Source organism: Cricetulus griseus, chromosome 7 (genome assembly GCF_003668045.3).
Source record: "Cricetulus griseus strain 17A/GY chromosome 7, alternate assembly CriGri-PICRH-1.0, whole genome shotgun sequence".
NCBI lineage: Eukaryota > Metazoa > Chordata > Mammalia > Rodentia > Cricetidae > Cricetulus > Cricetulus griseus.
In genome coordinates this window covers 76728964-76749554 of record NC_048600.1, presented here as the reverse complement: position 1 = coordinate 76749554, position 20591 = coordinate 76728964, and the positions used below count along the sequence as shown (strand labels likewise).

Here is a 20591-nt window from a genome sequence, read left to right as displayed (position 1 = left end):
CCAAAAGAAGAAATACAAATTGCTAACAAATATTTTGAAAAGTGTTCAGATCCTTAATAATTATGGAAATACAAATTATAGCTACTCTCAGATTCTATTTTAAGCCAATCAGAATGACTATAATCAAAAAATTGTTAGTGAGGCTGTAGGAAAAGAGGAGCATCAATGTTACTTGTGCTGGCTGGTCTTATGTCAACTTGACATATAAACTAGAGTTATCTGAAAGGAGGTGATCTTAATTGAGAAAATGCCTCCTTAAGATCCAGCTGTAGCTGGGCGGTGGTAGCACACACCTTTAGTCCCAGCACTTGGGAGGCAGAGGCAGGCAGATCTCCTGAGTTCAAGGCCAGCCTAATCCACAGAGTGAGTTCCAGGACAGCCAGGGCTGTTACACAGAGAAACTCTGTCTTCAAAAACCAAAAAACCAGCTGTAAGATATTTTTTAATTAGTGATTGATGGAGGAGAGTTCAGTCCACTGTGGGTTATGCCATCCCTTTACTGATAGTCCTGGATTCTATTATAAAGCAAGCTGAGTAAGCCATGGGAGGCAAGCCAGTAAGCAGCACCTTCATGGCCTCTGCATCAGCTCCTGCCTCCAGGTTCCTGCCCTGTTTGAGTTCTCGTGCTGACTTCCCTTGATGATGGACAGCAATATGGAAGTGCAGGCTGGATAAACCCTTTCTTCCCTGACTTGATTTTTAGATCCTGGTGTCTCATCACAGCAATAGTAATCCTAAGACAGTGGAAGTATAAACTAGTACAACCACCATGAAAATTACCATAGAGTTTCCTCAAAAAGACCTTGCATCCTCTTAGACCAGCAGAATTAATATTGTGGAAATGACCATATTACCAAAACTAACCTACAAATGAAATGCAGTCCTCATTGAAATACCAGTGGCATTCTCCACAGGAATGGGGGGATCAGAAGTTCATTTGGAAATGAAAATACCCAAATCAATTTTAGGCAGAAAGACACAGAGTGATCACATGACCTAGCTTCAAAATATACTGCAGAGCCATAATGACAGAAACAAACATTGAGATAAATGAAACATAATAGAGGACACAGGCATGAACACTCTATTGAATAAATGGTGTTGGTAAAACGAGATACTCATCTTCAGAAGAATGAAGTTAGATCAGTATCTCTTATCCTGAGTCAAATCATCAGTCCAAGCTGGATCAAAGACCCTAACTTAAAAATCATAAGTGTTGAAACTGCTAGAGGAAAATATAGGGGAAACACTTTGGAATATAGGTTTACGCAATAAATTTTTTCTTTATTTTACCTTGTAATTTATTCTGAGTTTTTGAGTGGCTGTTTTCTTCCATATATTTATTCATATGTTTTCTTTTTTCCTTTTTTTATTTGAATTAGAAACAAGATTGTTTTACACGTCAATCCCAGTTCCCACTCCCTCCCCTCCTCCCATACCACCACCACCCCCCACCCCACCCCACCCCCGCCCCAGCTAACACCCTACCTATCACATATCCTTTCTGCTCCCCAGGGAGGGTGAGGCCTTCCATAGGGTGTCATAAGAGTCTATCATATATTTTGGGGTAGGGCCTAGGCCCACCCCCGTGTGTCTTGCCTCAGAGAGTATCCCTCTATGTGAATTGGGCTCCCAAGGTCCATACCTATGCTAGGGATAAGTACTGAACTACTACAGGAGGTCCCATAGATTTCCAAGGTTTCTTCACTGAAACCCATGTTCCTGGGGTCTGGATCAGTCCCATGCTGGTATCTCAGCTATCAATCTGGGGACCAAGAGCTCCCCAATGTTCAGGTCAGCTGTTTCTGTGGGTTTCACTACCTTTGTCTGGACCCCTTTGCCCATCACTCATTCTTCTCTGCAACTGGATTCCAGTTCAGTTCAGTGATTAGTTATGGGTGTCTGCCTCTACTTCAACCAGCTGCTGGATGAGGGCTATCGGGTGGCATATAAGTCAGTCATCAATCTCATTATCAGGGGAGGGCACTTAATGTAGCCTCTCCTCTGTTGCTTAGATTGTTAGCTGGTGTCATCTGTATAGATCTCCAGACATTTCCCTAGTATGCAAGAAATTTTTTGACTAGCACAGGAATTAGGCCCAGTAATTGGCAAGCTGGGTTTCTTCAAAGCAGCAGTTCTCAACCTCCCTAATGCTGTAACCCTTTAATACAGTTCTTAATGTTGCGGTGACCACACCAGCTACAAAATTATTTTTTCTTGCTGCTTCATAACTGTAACCTTGCTGTGTTAAGAATTGTAATGTAAATATATGGTATGTAGGATACCTTATATGAGAGCCCAAGCACAGGTTAAGACATACTTCTTCAAGGTAAAGGCAGGCACCTGCACAGCAGAAGAAACTACCAACAAAGTGCACATTCTCTATAGAGGAGGGGTGTAACCTCTGACAGCTATACTTTAGACAAGTTAGACCAGTGGTCCTCACCCTTGCTAATGCTGTGTGACCCTTTAATACAGTTCCTCATGCTGTGGTGACCCCCAACCATAAAATTTTTTCATTGCTACCTAATAACTCTAATTTGGCTACTGAACCCGGGGTCTTCTGTAAAAATAAAAATCACTCTTAACCACTAAGCCATCTCTCCAGTCTTTTCTTTCCTCATTATGTAGCTCATGCTAGCCTTGAACTGGTTACGTACACGTGGCTGGCCTCAAACTCACAGAGACTCACCTCTCTCCTACTTTGCACCTAGTTTTGATGACCTGGTACATTTAACTGGTTTTGCTTCTGTGAGCATGAGTAGGGAAAGAAATTGATATTTTGGCATTGGGGGAGCCCACACAGAAATGCTGGAAATTAAAACTCAGTGAACTGAACCGAAAAACAGTGGTAACACCACCAATAGACTCAGCCAAGCAGAATAAAAAGTATCAAGGATGAAGGACAAGAAGTCTGGGGTGCAATTAAAAGACCAAACCAAAAAATACATAGAAGAGTAGAAGGAACTGAGGGAAACACTAAAGACAGTTTGTCTATCATTTCAATCTGAGAGTCCCTGTAGTGAATATTATTTTAAGGTGTGTTGCATTTGTTTCTGCAGTGTAACATTTGTTTAATGATGAAAAATGTGTTACATTCTTTTTAATTCTTTTTTATTTTACTTTACATTCCAACCAAAGTTCTCCCTACCACCCCTTCTTCCGCACCCCCTCACCTCCCTCCCAGCCCATCCACTCCTCCCAACAGGTAAGGGCTCCCATGGGAAGTCTACACAGTTTTTCACATTAAGTTGGGGCAGGACCAAGCCTCTGTGTTGCATTCTTTTTTTAAGATTATATTTATTATGTATACAATGTTCTGCCTGCATGTATGCCTGCATGGTGGAAGAGGGCACAACCATTATAGATGGTTGTGAGCCACCATGTGGTTGCTGGGAATTGAACTTAGGACCTCTGGAAGAGCAGTCAGTGCTCTTAACCTCTGAGCCATCTCTCCAGCCCCCATGTGTTGTATTCTCTTAATGTTGCATTTGTTTAATTCTGTGAAACTGTGTTACTTTGCCTGCTTAAAACACCTGACTGGTCTGATAAAGAGCTGAACAGCCAATAGCAAGACAGGAGAAAGGATAGGCAGGGCTAGCAGGCAGAGGGAATAAACAGAAGGAAAAATCTGGGAGAAAGAAGCAAGAGAGGAAAAAGGAGCCAGAAAAGAAGAGGCCAGTCACCCAGCTACACAGCCAAACATAGAATAAGAAGGAAAGAAAAGATACAGAAATAGAGAAAGATAAAAAGCCCAGAGGCATAAGGTAGATGGGATAAGAAAAGCTGGCCAAAAAAAAAAAAAAAAAAAAAAAAAAAAAAAAAAAAAAAAAAAAAAAAAACCAAGCCAAGCTGAGACCAGACATTTATAAGAAATAATAAGCCTCGGTGTGATTAATTTGAGAGCTGGGTGGTGGGCTCCGCAAAAGAGCTCAAAGAGCAAGAGTCTTAAGTAGACGATCAGGGTCATTAAGTATTTATGCACATGCAGCCTGAAAAGAGGATTTTCCTCCCTGCAAACCGTATCCTCAACACCTATCTCTGGGTAGTGAGAAGCCGGCTTTACTCTCCAAGCGCTTTCCCAGTTGCTGTTACAGCCCCGACGTCCAAGTCATGAGCCAGGCCTGTCTCTGCCCAGGAAAACTTTAAAGTTTCATATCAAAACCTTGCAGCTAACAAGCAAGTCATGGTGATGGGTGGAGGAGGTTACCATGGAGACAGGTCCAGGGCCAGGGGCTCAGGATGGGGAGGCCCGGGTTCAGCTTCCCATTGGCTCTAGGAACGCGCAGCGTTCCAGTAGCACATGCGCAGTGGCGCCGAGGCGAGGTCGCTGCAAAGCACAGGCGCTGGGGTTTCCAGCCGGGGCCTCTGGGGACCGAGCTGGGACTGGCGCGTCTTGGCGGCTCCCGGCTCTTCCCGGAGAGGAAAGCCGTGAAGCTGAACACCCCCCCTTCCCCCGTGCAGCTCGGGGTCGAACCTGCCACGCAGGCGCCCACTACGCCGCCGCCATTGTTGCCCGTGCTGCGCGGACGGGGCCGATCGACAGGTACTGATGTCCCCGCGAGTGTCCACGGGGAGGCCGGGCCCGGGCGAGGCCGGGAAGGGGAGGCGGCTGGAAGCGAGGACTGCGCATCTCCTCGGGGCATGACTGCGGATGAGCTGGGCTGGGAGTTGGAGCCCCGGACAAGTACGTGTGGGTTCTTCTCTGCGTCTGGAATCTTATGAGGTTGGCGTTGGGGATCGTGTTTTCGATTTATACTTGAGGAGGCTCCTGATCGACCTCCAATCACTGCCCAACAGGCTTGTTTTCCCGGCTCAGAGAGTAGAGTAGACCATGCAAGACCGATAAATAGATCGCCTCGGCCCCACCCCCACGAGGTTGTTTGGAACCTCCAATTTGTCCTAGTAATCGCAGATTTGTGGTTGCTGAGAACATCGGGTACATCCGTGACTAAGATAGTGAAACGTTTCTTTCTGTAGGATGATTAGTTTTTAACAAGTTAGAAATTAGCCATTGTCATAATTCTTTGAATTATTGCTCCTCCCACCTCCGTCCATACACACACAAACACACACACACACACACACACACACACACACACACACACACACACACACACACACACACACACACACACACACACACTTCCTCCAGGATAAGTATATTCCAAGTCCAAGGATAGAGGGAAGGAAGACCAGGGTGAATCCTATGTGTCTGACCAAGCATTCTGCAGAGTCTGCCTCTGTATGATGAGTAGCATAGTAAACCAGGAATTCTTGAACTTATGGTCCATTCTTATGCTGGATAGTTTTATGGCAACTTGACATGACCTATTGTCATCTGAAAGGAGAGGCCTTCAACTGAGGAAATGACTCTATAAGACTAGCTATAGGCAAGACTGTGGAACATTTTTCCTAATTAGTGATTGATGTGCCAGGGCCCAACACATTGTGGTTGGGGCCATATCTGGGCAGGTGGTCCTGGGTTCTATAAGAAAGCAGGCTGAGCAAGCCAGTAAGCAACACTCCTCCATGGCCTCTGCATCAGTACCTGCCTCCAGGTCCCCAGGTCCCTGTTTGAGTCCCTGTCCTGACTGACTTTGATGATCAACAGTGTGATTGTGAAAGTGTCAGCCAAATAAACCCTTTCCTCCCAAGTTGCTTTTGTTCATGGTCTTTGTCACAGAAATAGTAACCCCAAGACAGAAACAGGAACCAGAAGTGGGGTATTGCTATCACAGGCCTGACCATGTTTTGGGAAGGATTGTGGAAGGATGTTGGGCTGGAAAAGCCATTGAGTGTTGAGAGCTCAGTGGACTGTTCTGTAGGAGCTGAGGATAAGAATGTTGGGAACAGAGCAGGTGGAGGCCTGGTGTGTGAAGTTTCAGAGGGAAGCAAACTTGGCCTCTTCTGTGGACAGTCTTTGGTGTCTGGTCACCTGGAACTGAATAGTCACCTGTGATTAAGAAGAGATCGGCATCACGGAGGTGAAGTCTTATGGGAAGTGTTTCTTTGGGACCAGCACACAGAAGCTGTGCTCCAGAGGCAGCCAAGGTTGTACCTCCTGACAGCCAAACTTGGCAGAGTAAGAGTCACTCAGGTGGTACTGATTTTGATGGCATGAGGGGTCATGGAGAGTAGCTGAGACTTGGCACTGTGGCAGGGCTGGCATCCCTGAAAAAAGCCCAGGAGAGGCTGTCATCACAACTCAAATGTTGTGATGAAACACCGTGACCAAAAAGCAAGTTGGGGAGGAAAGAGTTTAATTGGCTTGAACTTCATATTGCTGTTCATCTTCAAAGGAAGTCAGGACAGGAACCCCAAACACAGCAGGAACCTTGGAGGCAGGAGCTGATGCAGGGGCCATGGAGGGATGGTGCTAACTGGCTTACTCCCCTGGTTTGCACAGTTTGCTTTTTAATAGAACCCAGGACCACCAGCACAAGAATGGAACAACCCCCAGCTGGATCTTATGGAGGCATTTTCTCAGTAGAGGTTCCCTCCTTTAAGATAACTCTAGTGTGTGTGTCAAGTTGATATAAGACTAGCCAGCACAGAGGCTATTGGTGAAAGTACAGCCCAGTTTCAGCAAAAGACCCCCAACATTTTGGAGATGCCAGTACCACAGGGTGATCACCAAGACACAGCAATAGCAGTGGAGTGAAGCCAGCTCGAGCCTAGAAGACAAGCTGTGTGTACTGCAGAGGACAGGGCTGGAGAAGTGACCCAAGCCCCTCAGAGGACCCCAGAAAATTGTGAGTGGATTCCACACATTGGACACTGAGTTATTTACACAATTGGAAGTTTTTCTTTTTTGTGTCTATTTGTCCTGGAATTCACTATGTAAACCAGGCTGGCTTCGAACTCATAAATCTACCTGCCTCTGCCTCCCAAGTGCTGGGATTAAGCACATGTGCCACCATTGACCAGCTGATTTTACTTTGATTTGATTGTGACTGCTCTCTGGTTCTCTCCTCTTGAAATAAGAAAGTATTTAACTCATTTTTTCATTTTATAGGAGCCACAGTTGAGAGACTTTGGATTTTAAAAGCAACTAAATTTTTTAAGTGTTTGATTTTGTAATACTTGTAGGACTTTTTAAGTTTAAAAATGTTTTATACTGTGATGTTAGTATTAATGTGTGGTCTTGGGGATGAACCAGAAAAGAAAGGTTGTGGCTTAACAGTGATGTTTGTGTGTCAAGCTCACAAGAGGTCAATTGTGTCGGCTAGTTTTGTGTCAACTTGACACACGCTGTAGTCATCTGAGAGGAGGGAACCTCAATTGAGAAAATGACTCCAAAAGATACAGCCATAAGGCATTTTCTTAATTAGTGATTGATGGGGAAGGCCCAGTCCATTGTGGGTGGTGCCATCCCTGGGCTGGTGCTCCTGGGTTCTATTAGAAAGCAGACTAAGCAAGCCGTGGAGAGCAAGCCAGTAAGCAGCACCCCTCCATGGCCTCTGCATCAGTTCCTGCCCTGTTTGAGGTCCTGTCCTGACTTCTTTGATGATGAAAAGTGATGTGTAAGTGTAAGCCAAATAAACCCTTTCTTCCCAGCTTGATTTTGCTCATGGTGTTTCATCACAGCAATAGTAACCCTAACTAAGACAATTCTTGTGTTTCAGGGTCTTACTCATCCTTTCAAGTTCTGAACTCAGAATTTGTTACAAGCTGCTAGCTTTACTGTGGTCCCATTCTGGCCCTGGTTGCATCAGCCCTTGAGGAACAAATAATTGTGTGACTGTAGCATGAGACTTCAAGCAGTTGGCTCAATACTGGAAAAATAAAAGACCCTACCAGATTGGTTCTCCTGTCTATAGCAATGTTAGCCTCAAGAAAGAGGATGGCCAATTCTTCACGCTCACAGGTCCTCCTAATGTGGAAGCCAGACAAGGTTCAAAACAGGCCCTACAGTGACGAGAAGCAAACACTCACTTCAAGACTCTTGCGTGACACTGAGACCTGTCGACAGAATTTTAGGAATTTTTCATACCCAGATGTGGCAGGTCCCCGGAAAGCGTTGAGTCAGCTCCGAGAGCTCTGCCTTAAGTGGCTGAGACCTGAGGTTCACTCCAAAGAACAAATCCTGGAGTTGCTGGTGCTGGAGCAATTCCTGACCATCCTGCCTGGGGAGGTTAGGGCTTGGGTCAAGTCTCAGTACCCAGAGAACAGCGAGGAAGTGGTGACTCTGGTGGAGGATGTTACTCAAATTCTAGAAGAGGAAGGTGAGAATTGTACAGCAGAGGTGGGTAGCATCCCTGGGTGGTTAGAGAAGATGCCTAGTGCCTCTGAGAGCAGCCCCCTTAAATGAAACTGGGGAGAATGAGGTCTTTGAGTAAAGAGCTTTAGCAGGAAGTCCATGCTTCATTGTGTCCCCTTCCAGGGTACTTGGGACCACTGTGACTCGAAGAGGTTTGTATCACTATGCTAATAAACCATTAGTTTTACAAATTGGGTTTTACAAAAATGTACTTCCAACCAGGTGTTGGTGGTGCACACCTTTAATCCCAGCACTCAGGAGGCAGAGGCAGGCAGATCTCTGTGAGTTCGAGGCCAGCCTGGTCTACAGAGCGAGTGCCAGGATAGGCTCCAAAGCTACACAGAGAAACCCTGTCTTGGAAAAAAAAAAAAAAGAAAGAAAGAAAGAAAAAAGAAAGTACTTCCAAAATAGTGCAAGTATCCAAAGAACATTCATGTATGGAGACAACTCACAACTTTGTATCCGACATTTAGAGAGCAGGGGATGTACATAGCCTGGTGGTAGAGTGCTTGCCTTCATGTAAAGGTTCCGGGTTCAATGCCAGCACCACCCCCCAAAAAAGAGACATATGAATTTTCTGCATATACTTAGTGCCAAAGCAGGCTTGTTTTTTTTTTTTTAATCTGCCCTGGTGAGTTAGGGCGGTCGTTGGCCTTTTTCTAACTCTGACACATTACCCAAGTTTTCACTCATCTTTGCCTTCTCACATTGAGAAAGTGTAGACATAGCTGGTGAAGCGTGTCCGAGACCATGCAAACAAACTAATCATCATTGTCTTCCCCAGCTCCTCAGAATCCCACCCTTCCCCAAGAAGTCCCAGAGGAAGAACCCAAACATGCTTTCCAGGCAGGGTGGTTCAACGACCTGGTGACCAAAGTGAGTTTGATTTTCTTCTGTCCTGGGCCTGTAACTGCTAAGCCCTCAAAAGCCCCATTCAGAACCTAGGCCTGAGTCTCCCTTGGTAAGCACTGTGCCTCCCTCCCTTGTCTTCATCACTCTGACTTCAATCAGCAGTATTGTGTGAAGGTTAAGAGTCTGAACCCACAGCCAGATGGGATCTGGGGTGTGGGGGAGTGGCTCTGCTAGTCACTCTGTGATTTGAGACAAGATTCTTAACCACTCCTGGCCTAAGTTATTCAATGCCAAAAAGGAGACTTTACCTTTTAGATTGTAGACGCTAAATATGAGATACCTGATTATATTAGATTATAGCAGTGGTTGCTAATATTTTTCTTCATCAAAAAGTAAAGGCCATATGTTCTGTGATCAACTGTTTGAATGGTAGTCTCTTATTTAAGGAATAACGATTCAAGCAACATTAAGAGGAGGATTTATTGGAGGGAGAATATGTATACACATACGTGTGTGTGTGTGTGTGTGTGTGTGTGTGTGTGTGTAGCTTCTGGTACCCAGACTATGATTTTTTTTTATAGTTGATATAAACATCCTTACTTGGAAAACTAAGGGGAAATGTGTTAGAAATAATAGAAACAGACTGCTATAGAAAATAACATGCAAAAATGTATCCCATATTCTGTAAAGATCATATGATTAAAATGAAATGAAACATTATTTAGTCTGTACCATGCATGCAAAAGAAAACCTTGAGATAGCTAGAACTAAGCATAGTATGGATTTTACAGTATTTCCATGTCCTTTGTCATTTTATGGGATGTTTAAAAAAAACTTGAATAATTGCAAAGCTGTCATCTTCCTAAATTATAAACTTATATGATTTTACCCTCTCAATTTTTCACTTGGGCAAGGCTAAGGCAGTAGTGTCCTGTATTCAACACCAGCATAGGCTATACACTAAGACCTTGACTCAAAAATATGTGTTTTGTTTTTTTTTAAGTTACAACTGAAAAAAAAGGAGCATGCCAGAGTAATGAAGAACCTGATAGTACGAATCTTTATTCCCAGCACTAGGGGAGCAGAAGCAGGTGGATCTCTGTGAATTCAAGAAGCCAACCTGCTCTATTCAGTGAGTTCTAGGCTAGCCAGGGCTACATAGTGAAGATAAAAAACACCTTTTGGTTGTGAGCCTATCCTTTAAAGGCTGATCAATCTCTCCAACCCAAAAATAACAAACAAAAGAAAATTTTTAGCAAGAACAAAAAGAGACGGAAACCTTTCCAGTAAATGTGTCTACAAATGCAGCAGTTCAACAGGAATAAGGATAAGGATAACAAGAATGAATTCTGCATTTCATTGTGGAGCATGTAGATTTTTAATTATAGCTTGTTGAATTTATTCTTAAGGCAAAACCAACTCTGTAGTCTATTTTTCAGCCCTTCCTGTGGGCTTGAGAGATGACTTAGTAGGCAAAGTGCTTGCCACACAAACGTGAGGGCCTGAGTTTGGATCCCCAGAACCCACATAAGCTAGAAGTGGTAATATGCATCCATAACCCAGAGCTCTTGTGGCAAGATAGGCAGCAGAAACAGGAGAATTCCTAGGAGTTCACAGGCCAGGCAGCAAACAAGAGGCCCTGTCTCAAATAAGGTAAAGTTTATGACTGACACCTAAGGTTGTCTTCTGTCTGCCACATACTCCATGACATTGGCATGCATCCCAACACGCACGCACGCACACACGTGCCATGCACACATAAAGTCACTTTCCTTTCTCTTTTATTTTTTTACAGCGCTAGGGATCGAATCTGAGTCTGGAGTCCACTAGACAAGTGCTCAACCACTAAGCTACACCCCAGTCATTTTCTTCTTTAAGATGGAGCCAGCAGACCAGGCGTTGGTGGCACACGCCTTTAATCCCAGCACTCAGGAGGCAGAGGCAGGCAGATCTCTGTGAGTTCGAGGCCAGCCTGTTCTCCAGAGTGAGTGCCAGGATAGGCTCCAAAGCTACACAGAGAAACCCTGTCTCGGAAAAAAAAAAAAAAAAAAAGATGGAGCCAGCAAATGCATGTGCTAGTAACAGCTGAAAACAGTATATTCTACCTTATTTTTAAATGTTCCTTTAAGAACCTTTTAAGGTTACTATGGAGTCAGCCACACATTGGATGAGGGTTTGGGAGCTTTGGTCTGGTTGATTGGTTGAAGACAGGATCTCACCATGTAGTTCAGGCTAGCCCAGAACTTATTGAATGCTGGTGTTACAAGTGTGAGCCACCACACTCAGCAAGATGACACTTAAGATTTTGTGACTTCCACCACCATAGACACACACCCAGTGTCACCACTGTCTCCTTCCTCACTAGTTATTCAACTAAGTTATGTTTGACATTTTAGGAGTCAATGACATTCACAGATGTGGCTGTGGATATCACCCAAGAGGACTGGGAACTGATGCGCCCCGTTCAGAAGGAACTGTATAAGACTGTGACTCTACAGAACTATTGGAACATGGTTTCTCTAGGTAAGGTCCATACCTCTTCTCCCAAAAGGCCATCCACAGTATGTTCCTACCCTCCTTACTAAAAATTAGGTTAGGTGCCTGAAGGACCTGACTGAAGACAGTCTAAACATGAGACGTCTCCTTCCGGCACAAAATTGTCATGTTCTACTGTTCCCCAAAAGAAAGGCTTGCTGGGTGTGTCAGTGTGCATCACGGCACACAGCTGTGCAGCTCCATCAGTGTGCATCACGGCACACAGCTGTGCAGCTCTGTCAGTGTGCATCACAGCTGTGCAGCGCTATCAGTGTGCATCACAGCACACAGCTGTGCAGCTCCATCAGTGTGCACCACACCACATAGCTGTGCAGCGCTGTCAGTGTGCACCACAGCTATGCAGCGCTGTCAGTCTGCATCACACCACACAGCTGTGCAGCGCCGTCAGTGTGCACCACAGCTGTGCAGCGCTGTCAGTGTGCATCACACCACACAGCTGTGCAGCGCTGTCAGTGTGCATCACACCACACAGCTGTGCAGCGCCGTCAGTGTGCACCACACCACACAGCTGTGCAGCGCTGTCAGTGTGCACCACAGCTGTGCAGCGCTGTCAGTGTGTATCACACCACACAGCTGTGCAGCGCCGTCAGTGTGCACCACACCACACAGCTGTGCAGCTCTGTCAGTATGCACCACAGCTGTGCAGCGCCGTCAGTGTGCATCACACCACACAGCTGTGCAGCGCTGTCAGTGTGCACCACAGCTGTGCAGCGCTGTCAGTGTGCATCACACCACACAGCTGTGCAGCGCCGTCAGTGTGCATCACACCACACAGCTGTGCAGCGCTGTCAGTGTGCACCACAGCTGTGCAGCGCTGTCAGTGTGCATCACACCACACAGCTGTGCAGCGCCGTCAGTGTGCATCACGGCACACAGCTGTGCAGCGCCATCAGTGTGCATCACGGCACACAGCTATGCAGCGCCGTCAGTGTGCATCACACCACACAGCTGTGCAGCGCTGTCAGTGTGCATCACACCACACAGCTGTGCAGCGCTGTCAGTGTGCATCACACCACACAGCTGTGCAGCGCCGTCAGTGTGCATCACACCACACAGCTGTGCAGCTCTGTCAGTGTGTATCACAGCTGTGCAGCTCTGTCAGTGTGCATCACAGCTGTGCAGCGCTGTCAGTGTGCATCACGGGACACAGCTGTGCAGCGCTGTCAGTGTGCATCACGGCACACAGCTGTGCAGTGCTGCCTCTGGATGCTGCCTCACACCTAGTTCTCCTACTAGGTCATGTCCATGAGCCATTGTCTCCCCACAGAAGCCAAGTGAAAATCAGGTGCTAAAGGCACAGGATAAACTCTTCTGTTCCTCCTAACCAGGACTGACCGTCTACAGGCCAACTGTGATTCCCATCTTAGAAGAGCCATGGATGGTGATAAAAGAAATTGTAGAGGGCCCTAACCCAGGTGAGAAGAAAAGCCAACACATGACCTTATACTCAAGAATCTGTGTCCTTGGAGTCATGATATTTGATTTATAAACATAGCAAGGTGACTGCAGAGGCATCCAGCTGGTCTAAAATTTGGAGCTGTTGGCATCATTGCCTTATGGGAAGTCTTCAGGAAAAGTTTTTGAGTGTCATTTTTATGCCTTTGCCACTATCTACATGTTTTATCCTCAAAGATACCTAGATCCCATCTCTTAGACCATCTCTAGGGCTTCACTGTGCCATTCCCCAACTCTTGATATACAAGTGTATTAGTCAGGGCTCTCTAAAGGAACAGAACTGATTGAATAAAATATATTTATATGGGAGATCAGTGTGTGTGTATGTGAGAGAGAGAGAGACAGAGAGAGAGAGAGAGAGAGAGAGAGAGAGAGAGAGAGAGAGAGAGAGAAATGTGTGTTTATGAAAGTGAAATTTAAAGACTGGTCTGAGTAGTCCAACAGTAGCTGTCTCCCAGTAGAAATGCCAAGAATCACCTGGCAATGGTGGCACACACCTTTAATTCCAGCACTTGGGAGGCAGAGGCAGATGGATCTCAGTGAGTTCAAAGCCAGCCTGGTCTACAGAGTGAGTTCCAGGACAGCCAAAGCTACATAGACCCTGTCTCAAAAAGAAAACAAAATTCATTATCAATGTTATTAGTAGTAGTAGTATTTGGGATTGTATCTGTAGGTTGGAAGGGAAAAGAATAAAGCAGCATATCTACTTTATGAGATCACTATATGTATAAATTACACCAGGTATCCAAGTTTCTCTTAACACTGGCACCTGTCGCCTCTGTGTGCTTTATACCATACGAACAAGTAAGAAGCCTCTCCATTTTCAGTGATTTATCTCCTCCTCTTCTAAGCATTCATTTTCCTTCCTTAAACTTTAAGGACCATAAAATGAAGTTATCAGAACTGTAATCTTCAGATATTTTTATTTATGTATATTGTTTTGTTTCCTTTAAGGAGAGTAAGACTTAATTTTTTTTTGAATTTCAGAATGGGAAACAAAAACTCAAGCACATATCCCATTAAAGGATCTTCCTAAACTCAAACAGGATGGAACCCAGACCATCAAATTTGAAGAAGTCTATGACTGTGATGACAGTTTAGAGAGAGAGCCAGAGTATGACTTCAGCAAGATGCACATGGATGAAAGAGATTTCAGTTTAAAGTCAGAGATCTCACAAGAAGACCCTACAGAAGAATACCTTAGCAAATATGATATATATAGAGATAATTTTGAAAAGCACACAAACCTAATTGTACAATTTGATACCCAATCAGATGATAAAACTTCCCTGTATAATGAAAGCAAGCCAATGTTCAATAATGTCTCATCTGGCATTGTACATGGGAAAATACTTCCTGGAGATAAGCCTTATTCGTGTAATGTCTGTGGGAAAAAATTTAGGAAATACCCATCACTCCTGGCACACAGAAATAGCCATGCCAAAGAAAAATCTTATGAATGTGAAGAATGTGGGAAAGAGTTTAAGCATATCTCATCCCTCATTGCACATCAGAGAATGCATACTGGAGAGAAACCATATGAATGTCACCAGTGTGGTAAAGCCTTCAGCCAGCGTGCACACCTTACTATCCATCAGAGAATTCATACTGGAGAAAAACCCTACAAGTGTGATGATTGTGGAAAAGACTTTAGTCAGCGTGCACATCTTACTATACATCAGAGGACACATACTGGTGAGAAACCATATAAATGTTTGGAATGCAGTAAAACCTTTAGCCATAGTTCATCACTGATTAATCATCAGAGAGTTCATACTGGAGAAAAACCTTACATATGCAATGAATGTGGGAAAACTTTCAGTCAGAGTACACACCTTCTCCAACATCAGAAAATTCATACTGGGAAAAAACCATATAAGTGCAATGAGTGTTGGAAGGTGTTTAGTCAGAGTACTTATCTTATTCGACATCAGAGAATTCATTCTGGAGAGAAGTGCTATAAATGCAATGAGTGTGGAAAGGCCTTCGCTCATTCCTCAACTCTTATACAGCACCAAACTACCCATACTGGAGAGAAAGCCTATATATGTAGTGTATGTGGGAAAGCCTTCAGCCAGAGTGCAAACCTTACTCAGCATCATAGAACACACACCGGAGAGAAACCGTATAAATGTAGTGTGTGTGGGAAGGCCTTCAGCCAGAGTGTGCACCTTACTCAACACCAGAGGATCCACAATGGAGAAAAGCCCTTCAAATGTAATGTATGTGGGAAAGCATATAGACAAGGTGCAAATCTTACTCAACATCAAAGGATTCATACCGGAGAAAAACCCTATAAATGTAATCAATGTGGAAAAGCTTTTATTTATTCTTCATCACTTAATCAACACCGAAGAATTCACACTGGAGAGAGACCCTATAAATGTAACCAGTGTAACAAAGATTTTAGCCAGAGAACATGCCTTATTCAACACCAGAGGATTCACACAGGAGAGAAGCCCTATGCATGCCGTATATGTGGGAAAAGCTTCACCCAGAGTACCAATCTTATTCAGCATCAGCGTGTTCATACCGGTGCCAGATACCGCAACAGGTGCCAGACACCCCAGTTATTTGACATGACTTTGTTTAAGTTTTCAGACTTGATGGCTTAAGTTTCATTTTGTGTGCTGTGTCAAACTATTTGAAAGAAATCTGAAGTGCAATATGCTAGATACCATAGTAGCAGGAGTACCAGAATTAGTAGAATGGCTCTTGTCCATTCAGATCTTAGAAACCTAGAGCTCCATCAACTGCTTAGCTTTTGTCTCATAACACTTGAATTCATTCCAGAAGGAAATACTGTGAAAGAGTATTTTAAAACCTGTGACTCATCAACTCTTGGCATATTTCAAGTATGCTTTATTGAGGCCTTATGACTGTAACTTGGGCAAGTGTCTGTCACACTAGATTACTCGCACTAGAGAGTAATCCTGACATTATAGGAAAGAAGGTATAGATGCTTTGAGGCCTTTGCTTCATCCTAGCTTTGAAGCCTTAAAATAAGTAAAAGGCCCCTCCCATTTTTTGCTTCCTCTTTTCCCATCACAACTTCCATGTGAAGCCAGGAGGAGGAAACCTGAAAGGCTCTTAAAAGATTTCTACATGACCACTGTTAACTTCCTCCAGGAGAGGAGGCAATCTGATAAGATAAAGGATCAGTGTATACAAAACCCTAGCCATGAACAAACTCAAGACATATATTAAACACCCCAAGCTTAAAGTCATCTTTAGTACAACAGTATTTTTAGTTTCACTTGGTTTTGACCTCCAGTGTCACCCTGAAGGAAAAAAAAAAAAAAGACAGGCTCACTGTTCCCTTTTTTTTTCCCAACTAGCTTTTAAATTGACAAGTTTTTCCATGGCCCTTACTGTGGCAAAGCCATTTCTTCCATTGAAACACATTTCCTAAGAGCCCTCTGTGCTCAGGACAGACTTTTTGATTGAACCCTTTCAGTCAACAAAGATCTTTAAAGAAAAGGTAAGGATGTGCTCTTAACTACTTTGCCATGGAACAAGCATCATCCTGCCTAAATGAGTTGCCAAATACAACCCTATAAGCCAAGTTTCATGAGCAATGAACATAGCTTTATAAATAACTTGAGAATAAAAAATAGAAAAGATTGGGATCCAGTGCAGAGGCGGCAAGGGAAAACCAGGGTGGAAAGAAGTGGAGAAGGGAAGTTATGCAAGTAGCTGGTGTGACATGAAATATAACTGGACCCCCTTTACCTAAAGAAATAATAGTGGTTAAAAAATTAACTTATTCATAGAAAACTAAAAATGAAATTATTTTCAGGAATACTTCGAAGCCTAGTACTCCTTCACACATGAAAGTAAAACAAATTACACTTCATGTGTTAGGAAAATGTTTCATTGGAAAAAACATTGATGCAGAAACTATCATTAAGCAGTAATCATTAAACAATAACTGAATTCATGGGTCTTAAACAACATAAAAGAAAGACTGGCAGGAATTGATTTTTATTTGTTGTTGTATTTACTATCCATAGCATCACACTCTTAGAATATAAAGCAGAGCTTCATTTTGCTCCTTCTTGTTTCTCCAGTGCCTTGCATATGATCAATATATGTTGGCTGAATTGATGAGTAAATTAGAGTTAAGTGGTAAGGTAGAATCACAGGCATAGAGAGAAAATTGGTGGGACTGAAGATAACTTTGTGTCCATGTATCACATATTTAACAAATACTATCTACTGTGTAATAATAGCTTAACCAATGGAGAATCAGGCCAGGTAGTGGTGGCGCATGTCTTTAATCCTGGCACTCCCGAGGCAGAGGCAAGCAGATTTCTGTGAGTTCAAAGCCAGCCTGGTCTACAGAGTGAGTTCCAGGAATCAGAAGTTGTGGGACATCATTGCCCAATGAAAGCTCCCTTAACTAAATGAGAAAAAGCAAATTCTGGTACCATAAATACCTAAGCTTATATGGACAATACAGAATCACTAACACCTCAAAGGGGTTGAAGAGAAGGTTGAGTTGCTGCCATCCTAAGGCTATATTTGTGAGAGAGTGTTTTGTTTGTTTGTTTGGGTTTTGTTTTTTTGGGTTTTTTGTTTTGTTTTGTTTTAGGTTCTTTTGTTTTGGGGGGTGGGGTTTTTTGTTGTTGTTTTGTTTGTTTTTGTTTTGTTTTGTTTTTGTTTTGTTTTTTTTAGTTAGTTGGTAGGTTTATTGGTTGTTTTTTTGAGGCAGGGTTTCACTGTGTAGCCCTGGCTGTCCTGGAACTCACTCTGTAGACCAGGCTGCGTCTGCCTCCCTAGTGCTGGGATCAAAGGCATGTGCCACCACTGACACCACCACCCAGCTGTGTTTTCTTGATGAAATTATCACTTTCTCTTTTCCTGACACTAATTACCCTTGACTTCATAGTATTCACAAAATACTCGTTAAAAAATACTTAGATGATGCTCATTCCTCAGTTATGTTAAAAGTAGCAACTGTATTTACTAGTTGGTTCTTGATGTTGCTTTCATGCCTTGCACAATGCTTCTCTCTGCTGGGATGAGTGTGGTGTGGTACAGGCCAGAGGGCAGCGCTTTGTGTTTCCTGCCTTTGTGTGTTTTATGTAAATAATATAAAGTCTTCCACTGGTACACAGAGGCAAGTAAGGCTCCTATAAAAAGAATAGAACAATAATACAGAATCCTGTCTGTGTGTGTTTTTCCCTCATTTTTAAGTTGTCTAGCCCATGGGCAATTCAACAGATTTGCGCAAGTATTTCCTACCACTTTTTATTAGGAACATTGCTAAATATGTAAAAAGAGAAGTTCAGAAATCATAAAATCAACTGAACCCACCACCTATATTTTAAAGTTAATATTTTGCCATATTAAAAAGTAACTTTAAAAAAAAGTAACTTAAAGATATTTCACCTCTAAGTACATCTCATAGAAATAAGTCATTCACGTAACTATATTACCTCAAAGAAAATGGGCGGTCCTTTCTAACATCTAAACAACCAATCCATTCTGATTTCCCTGACTGAGCCAGTGAGTTTCGGCACATCCATTATTGGATCTGTTTACTCTAGCTAGAACAGTCCCTCTCATTTTTCTGTTTTCAGGATGTGCTGACTGTCATATTTGGGATTTAGATAGTTTATGCAGGGCTTGCATATGGTGGAATATATGTCCTAAAACATCTGTAAATTATAAGTTGAGGCCAAAGACTTAACTGAGCTCAGGTTAAACATCTTTTAACAATAGCATTTCACAGTTGCAGTTCCTCCTTCATTGCCAAAACTCACTATCAGGTCAACACACTGTTCATGACGTGGCTATTGAGGTGGTAACCACCAGGTTGTCCCAATATAATTCTTCCTGTTATGGTTAACCATCTGTGGACTGACACTTGAGCAATGTGGCAGTCCTCTTAAACAACAATTTTGTACCTAGTCATATTGTTACTTAACAGTAATCCTTGCCTGGGTCAATCTTTTCATTAAGGTCTACAAAACAAGTGATTTTCTCTTCTCTTTCCACATTTGCTGAGCAGTATTCTGTAAGGAAGAATTTTCCTTTATTAGCTGAGAATGCATTAGAAGCAAGATAATGCTAGCTCTTTTCCACTAATTAACCAGTTTGGGAGTTTTTTGTGTTATCTGCAGTGATGACAGATGAGTCAATGTGTTAGTCAATTACAGTCACTGTTTCTGTCGACCCTCCTGGCATTGTCTCTCTGGTCGCTGGGTGCTTTATTGCCTTCTAACACATGGTATCTCAAGTTCATCCTACATGTCCAAAATTGCCCCACACCTGGAGAGAAACAGCTCTCCTGGAACTCCTGTCTCCTTTTTATAATTAGCTATTGAGAAACACGATCTGGGCACTAACACACACTCATTGCAACTGGAGTAGCATTAGCAAATGTTTACAACCAACTTTATAAAGAAGACATCCTCTCTTCACTCATTTTGCTGGTTATATGTCTAAGTAATTAATGAGGAATGCACTTTTACAGGAGGGTAACGGGAACAAACCACCAGGTCTTATCAAGCATCAAAGTAAATTCAAGAACTGGAAGGAACAATTATAACCATAGAAGGTCTGGTGCAAGGTCATCAGCCATTTGTTTGGGGGAATGGAGTTTGTCAGTTAATTTGGCAGTGGGTTAAGTGCAGGACAGTTATGAAAGCAAGCAGGTATATGGTCACTGCCTCACTGTAACCATTACATCTCAGTAGCTTTATAAGCTAATAGCACCTTCCACCACTTTTATTTATGATGCTGGTTTGAACCTAGGGCCTCACAGGTTAAGCTAATGCTCTACCACTAAGCTACACCACCAAATCCCTACCATATTTCTTTGTGTGGGGGCGTGTGTATGATGTATGTGTGTGTATATGTATGTGATGCACTTGTGTATATGTTTATTTGCACATGTGTGTTTGGTCAAAGGTAAGTGTTGGATGTTCTCCTCAATCATGCTCCACCTTATTTTTTAATCTACTCTTATTTTTTACTTATGTGTATGGGTGTTTAGCTTACATATACGTCTGTGGACCGTATGCATGCAGCCCTTGCAGCAGGTAGAAGAGGGCATCAGATTCCCCTGGAACTGAAATTAACAGATGATTGTCAGCCACTATGTGAGTCCTGGGGCTCGAACCCTGGTCCTCTAGTATAGCAGCCTGTGCTCTTAATCATTAAGCCATCTTTCCTGCCCTCTACCTTGTTTTTTGGGACTGGGTCTTTGTTACTGAAGCTGAACCTCACAGATTCCACCTGACTGGCAGAACAGCAAGCCCCATATTTACCTGTCTCTGACTCCTCAGCACCAGGTTGCACATCTGGCTTTTACATGTATGCCAAAGATGTGAACTCAGATCCTCATGGCTACACAACAGACACTCCACCAGCAGCCATCATCCCAGCCCCTGCATCATATTTCTTAAGCTAGTTCTCTGAGAATCTTTTGAATGAAAATATAGGCAGTGTTTTGTCT

The 20591-nt window shown here is 43.3% G+C and overlaps 1 protein-coding gene across 1 annotated transcript; it reads left to right on the top strand.

The window, feature by feature from the left end:
* Positions 1–7846: 7846 nt before the first annotated feature.
* On the top strand, positions 7847–17210 carry LOC118237617 (zinc finger protein 287-like). Its single transcript, XM_035448298.1, is given in 5 exon segments — positions 7847–8228; positions 9048–9139; positions 11512–11638; positions 13000–13086; positions 17140–17210. Coding segments are annotated over 5 exon segments (759 nt in total).
* Positions 17211–20591: the final 3381 nt, after the last annotated feature.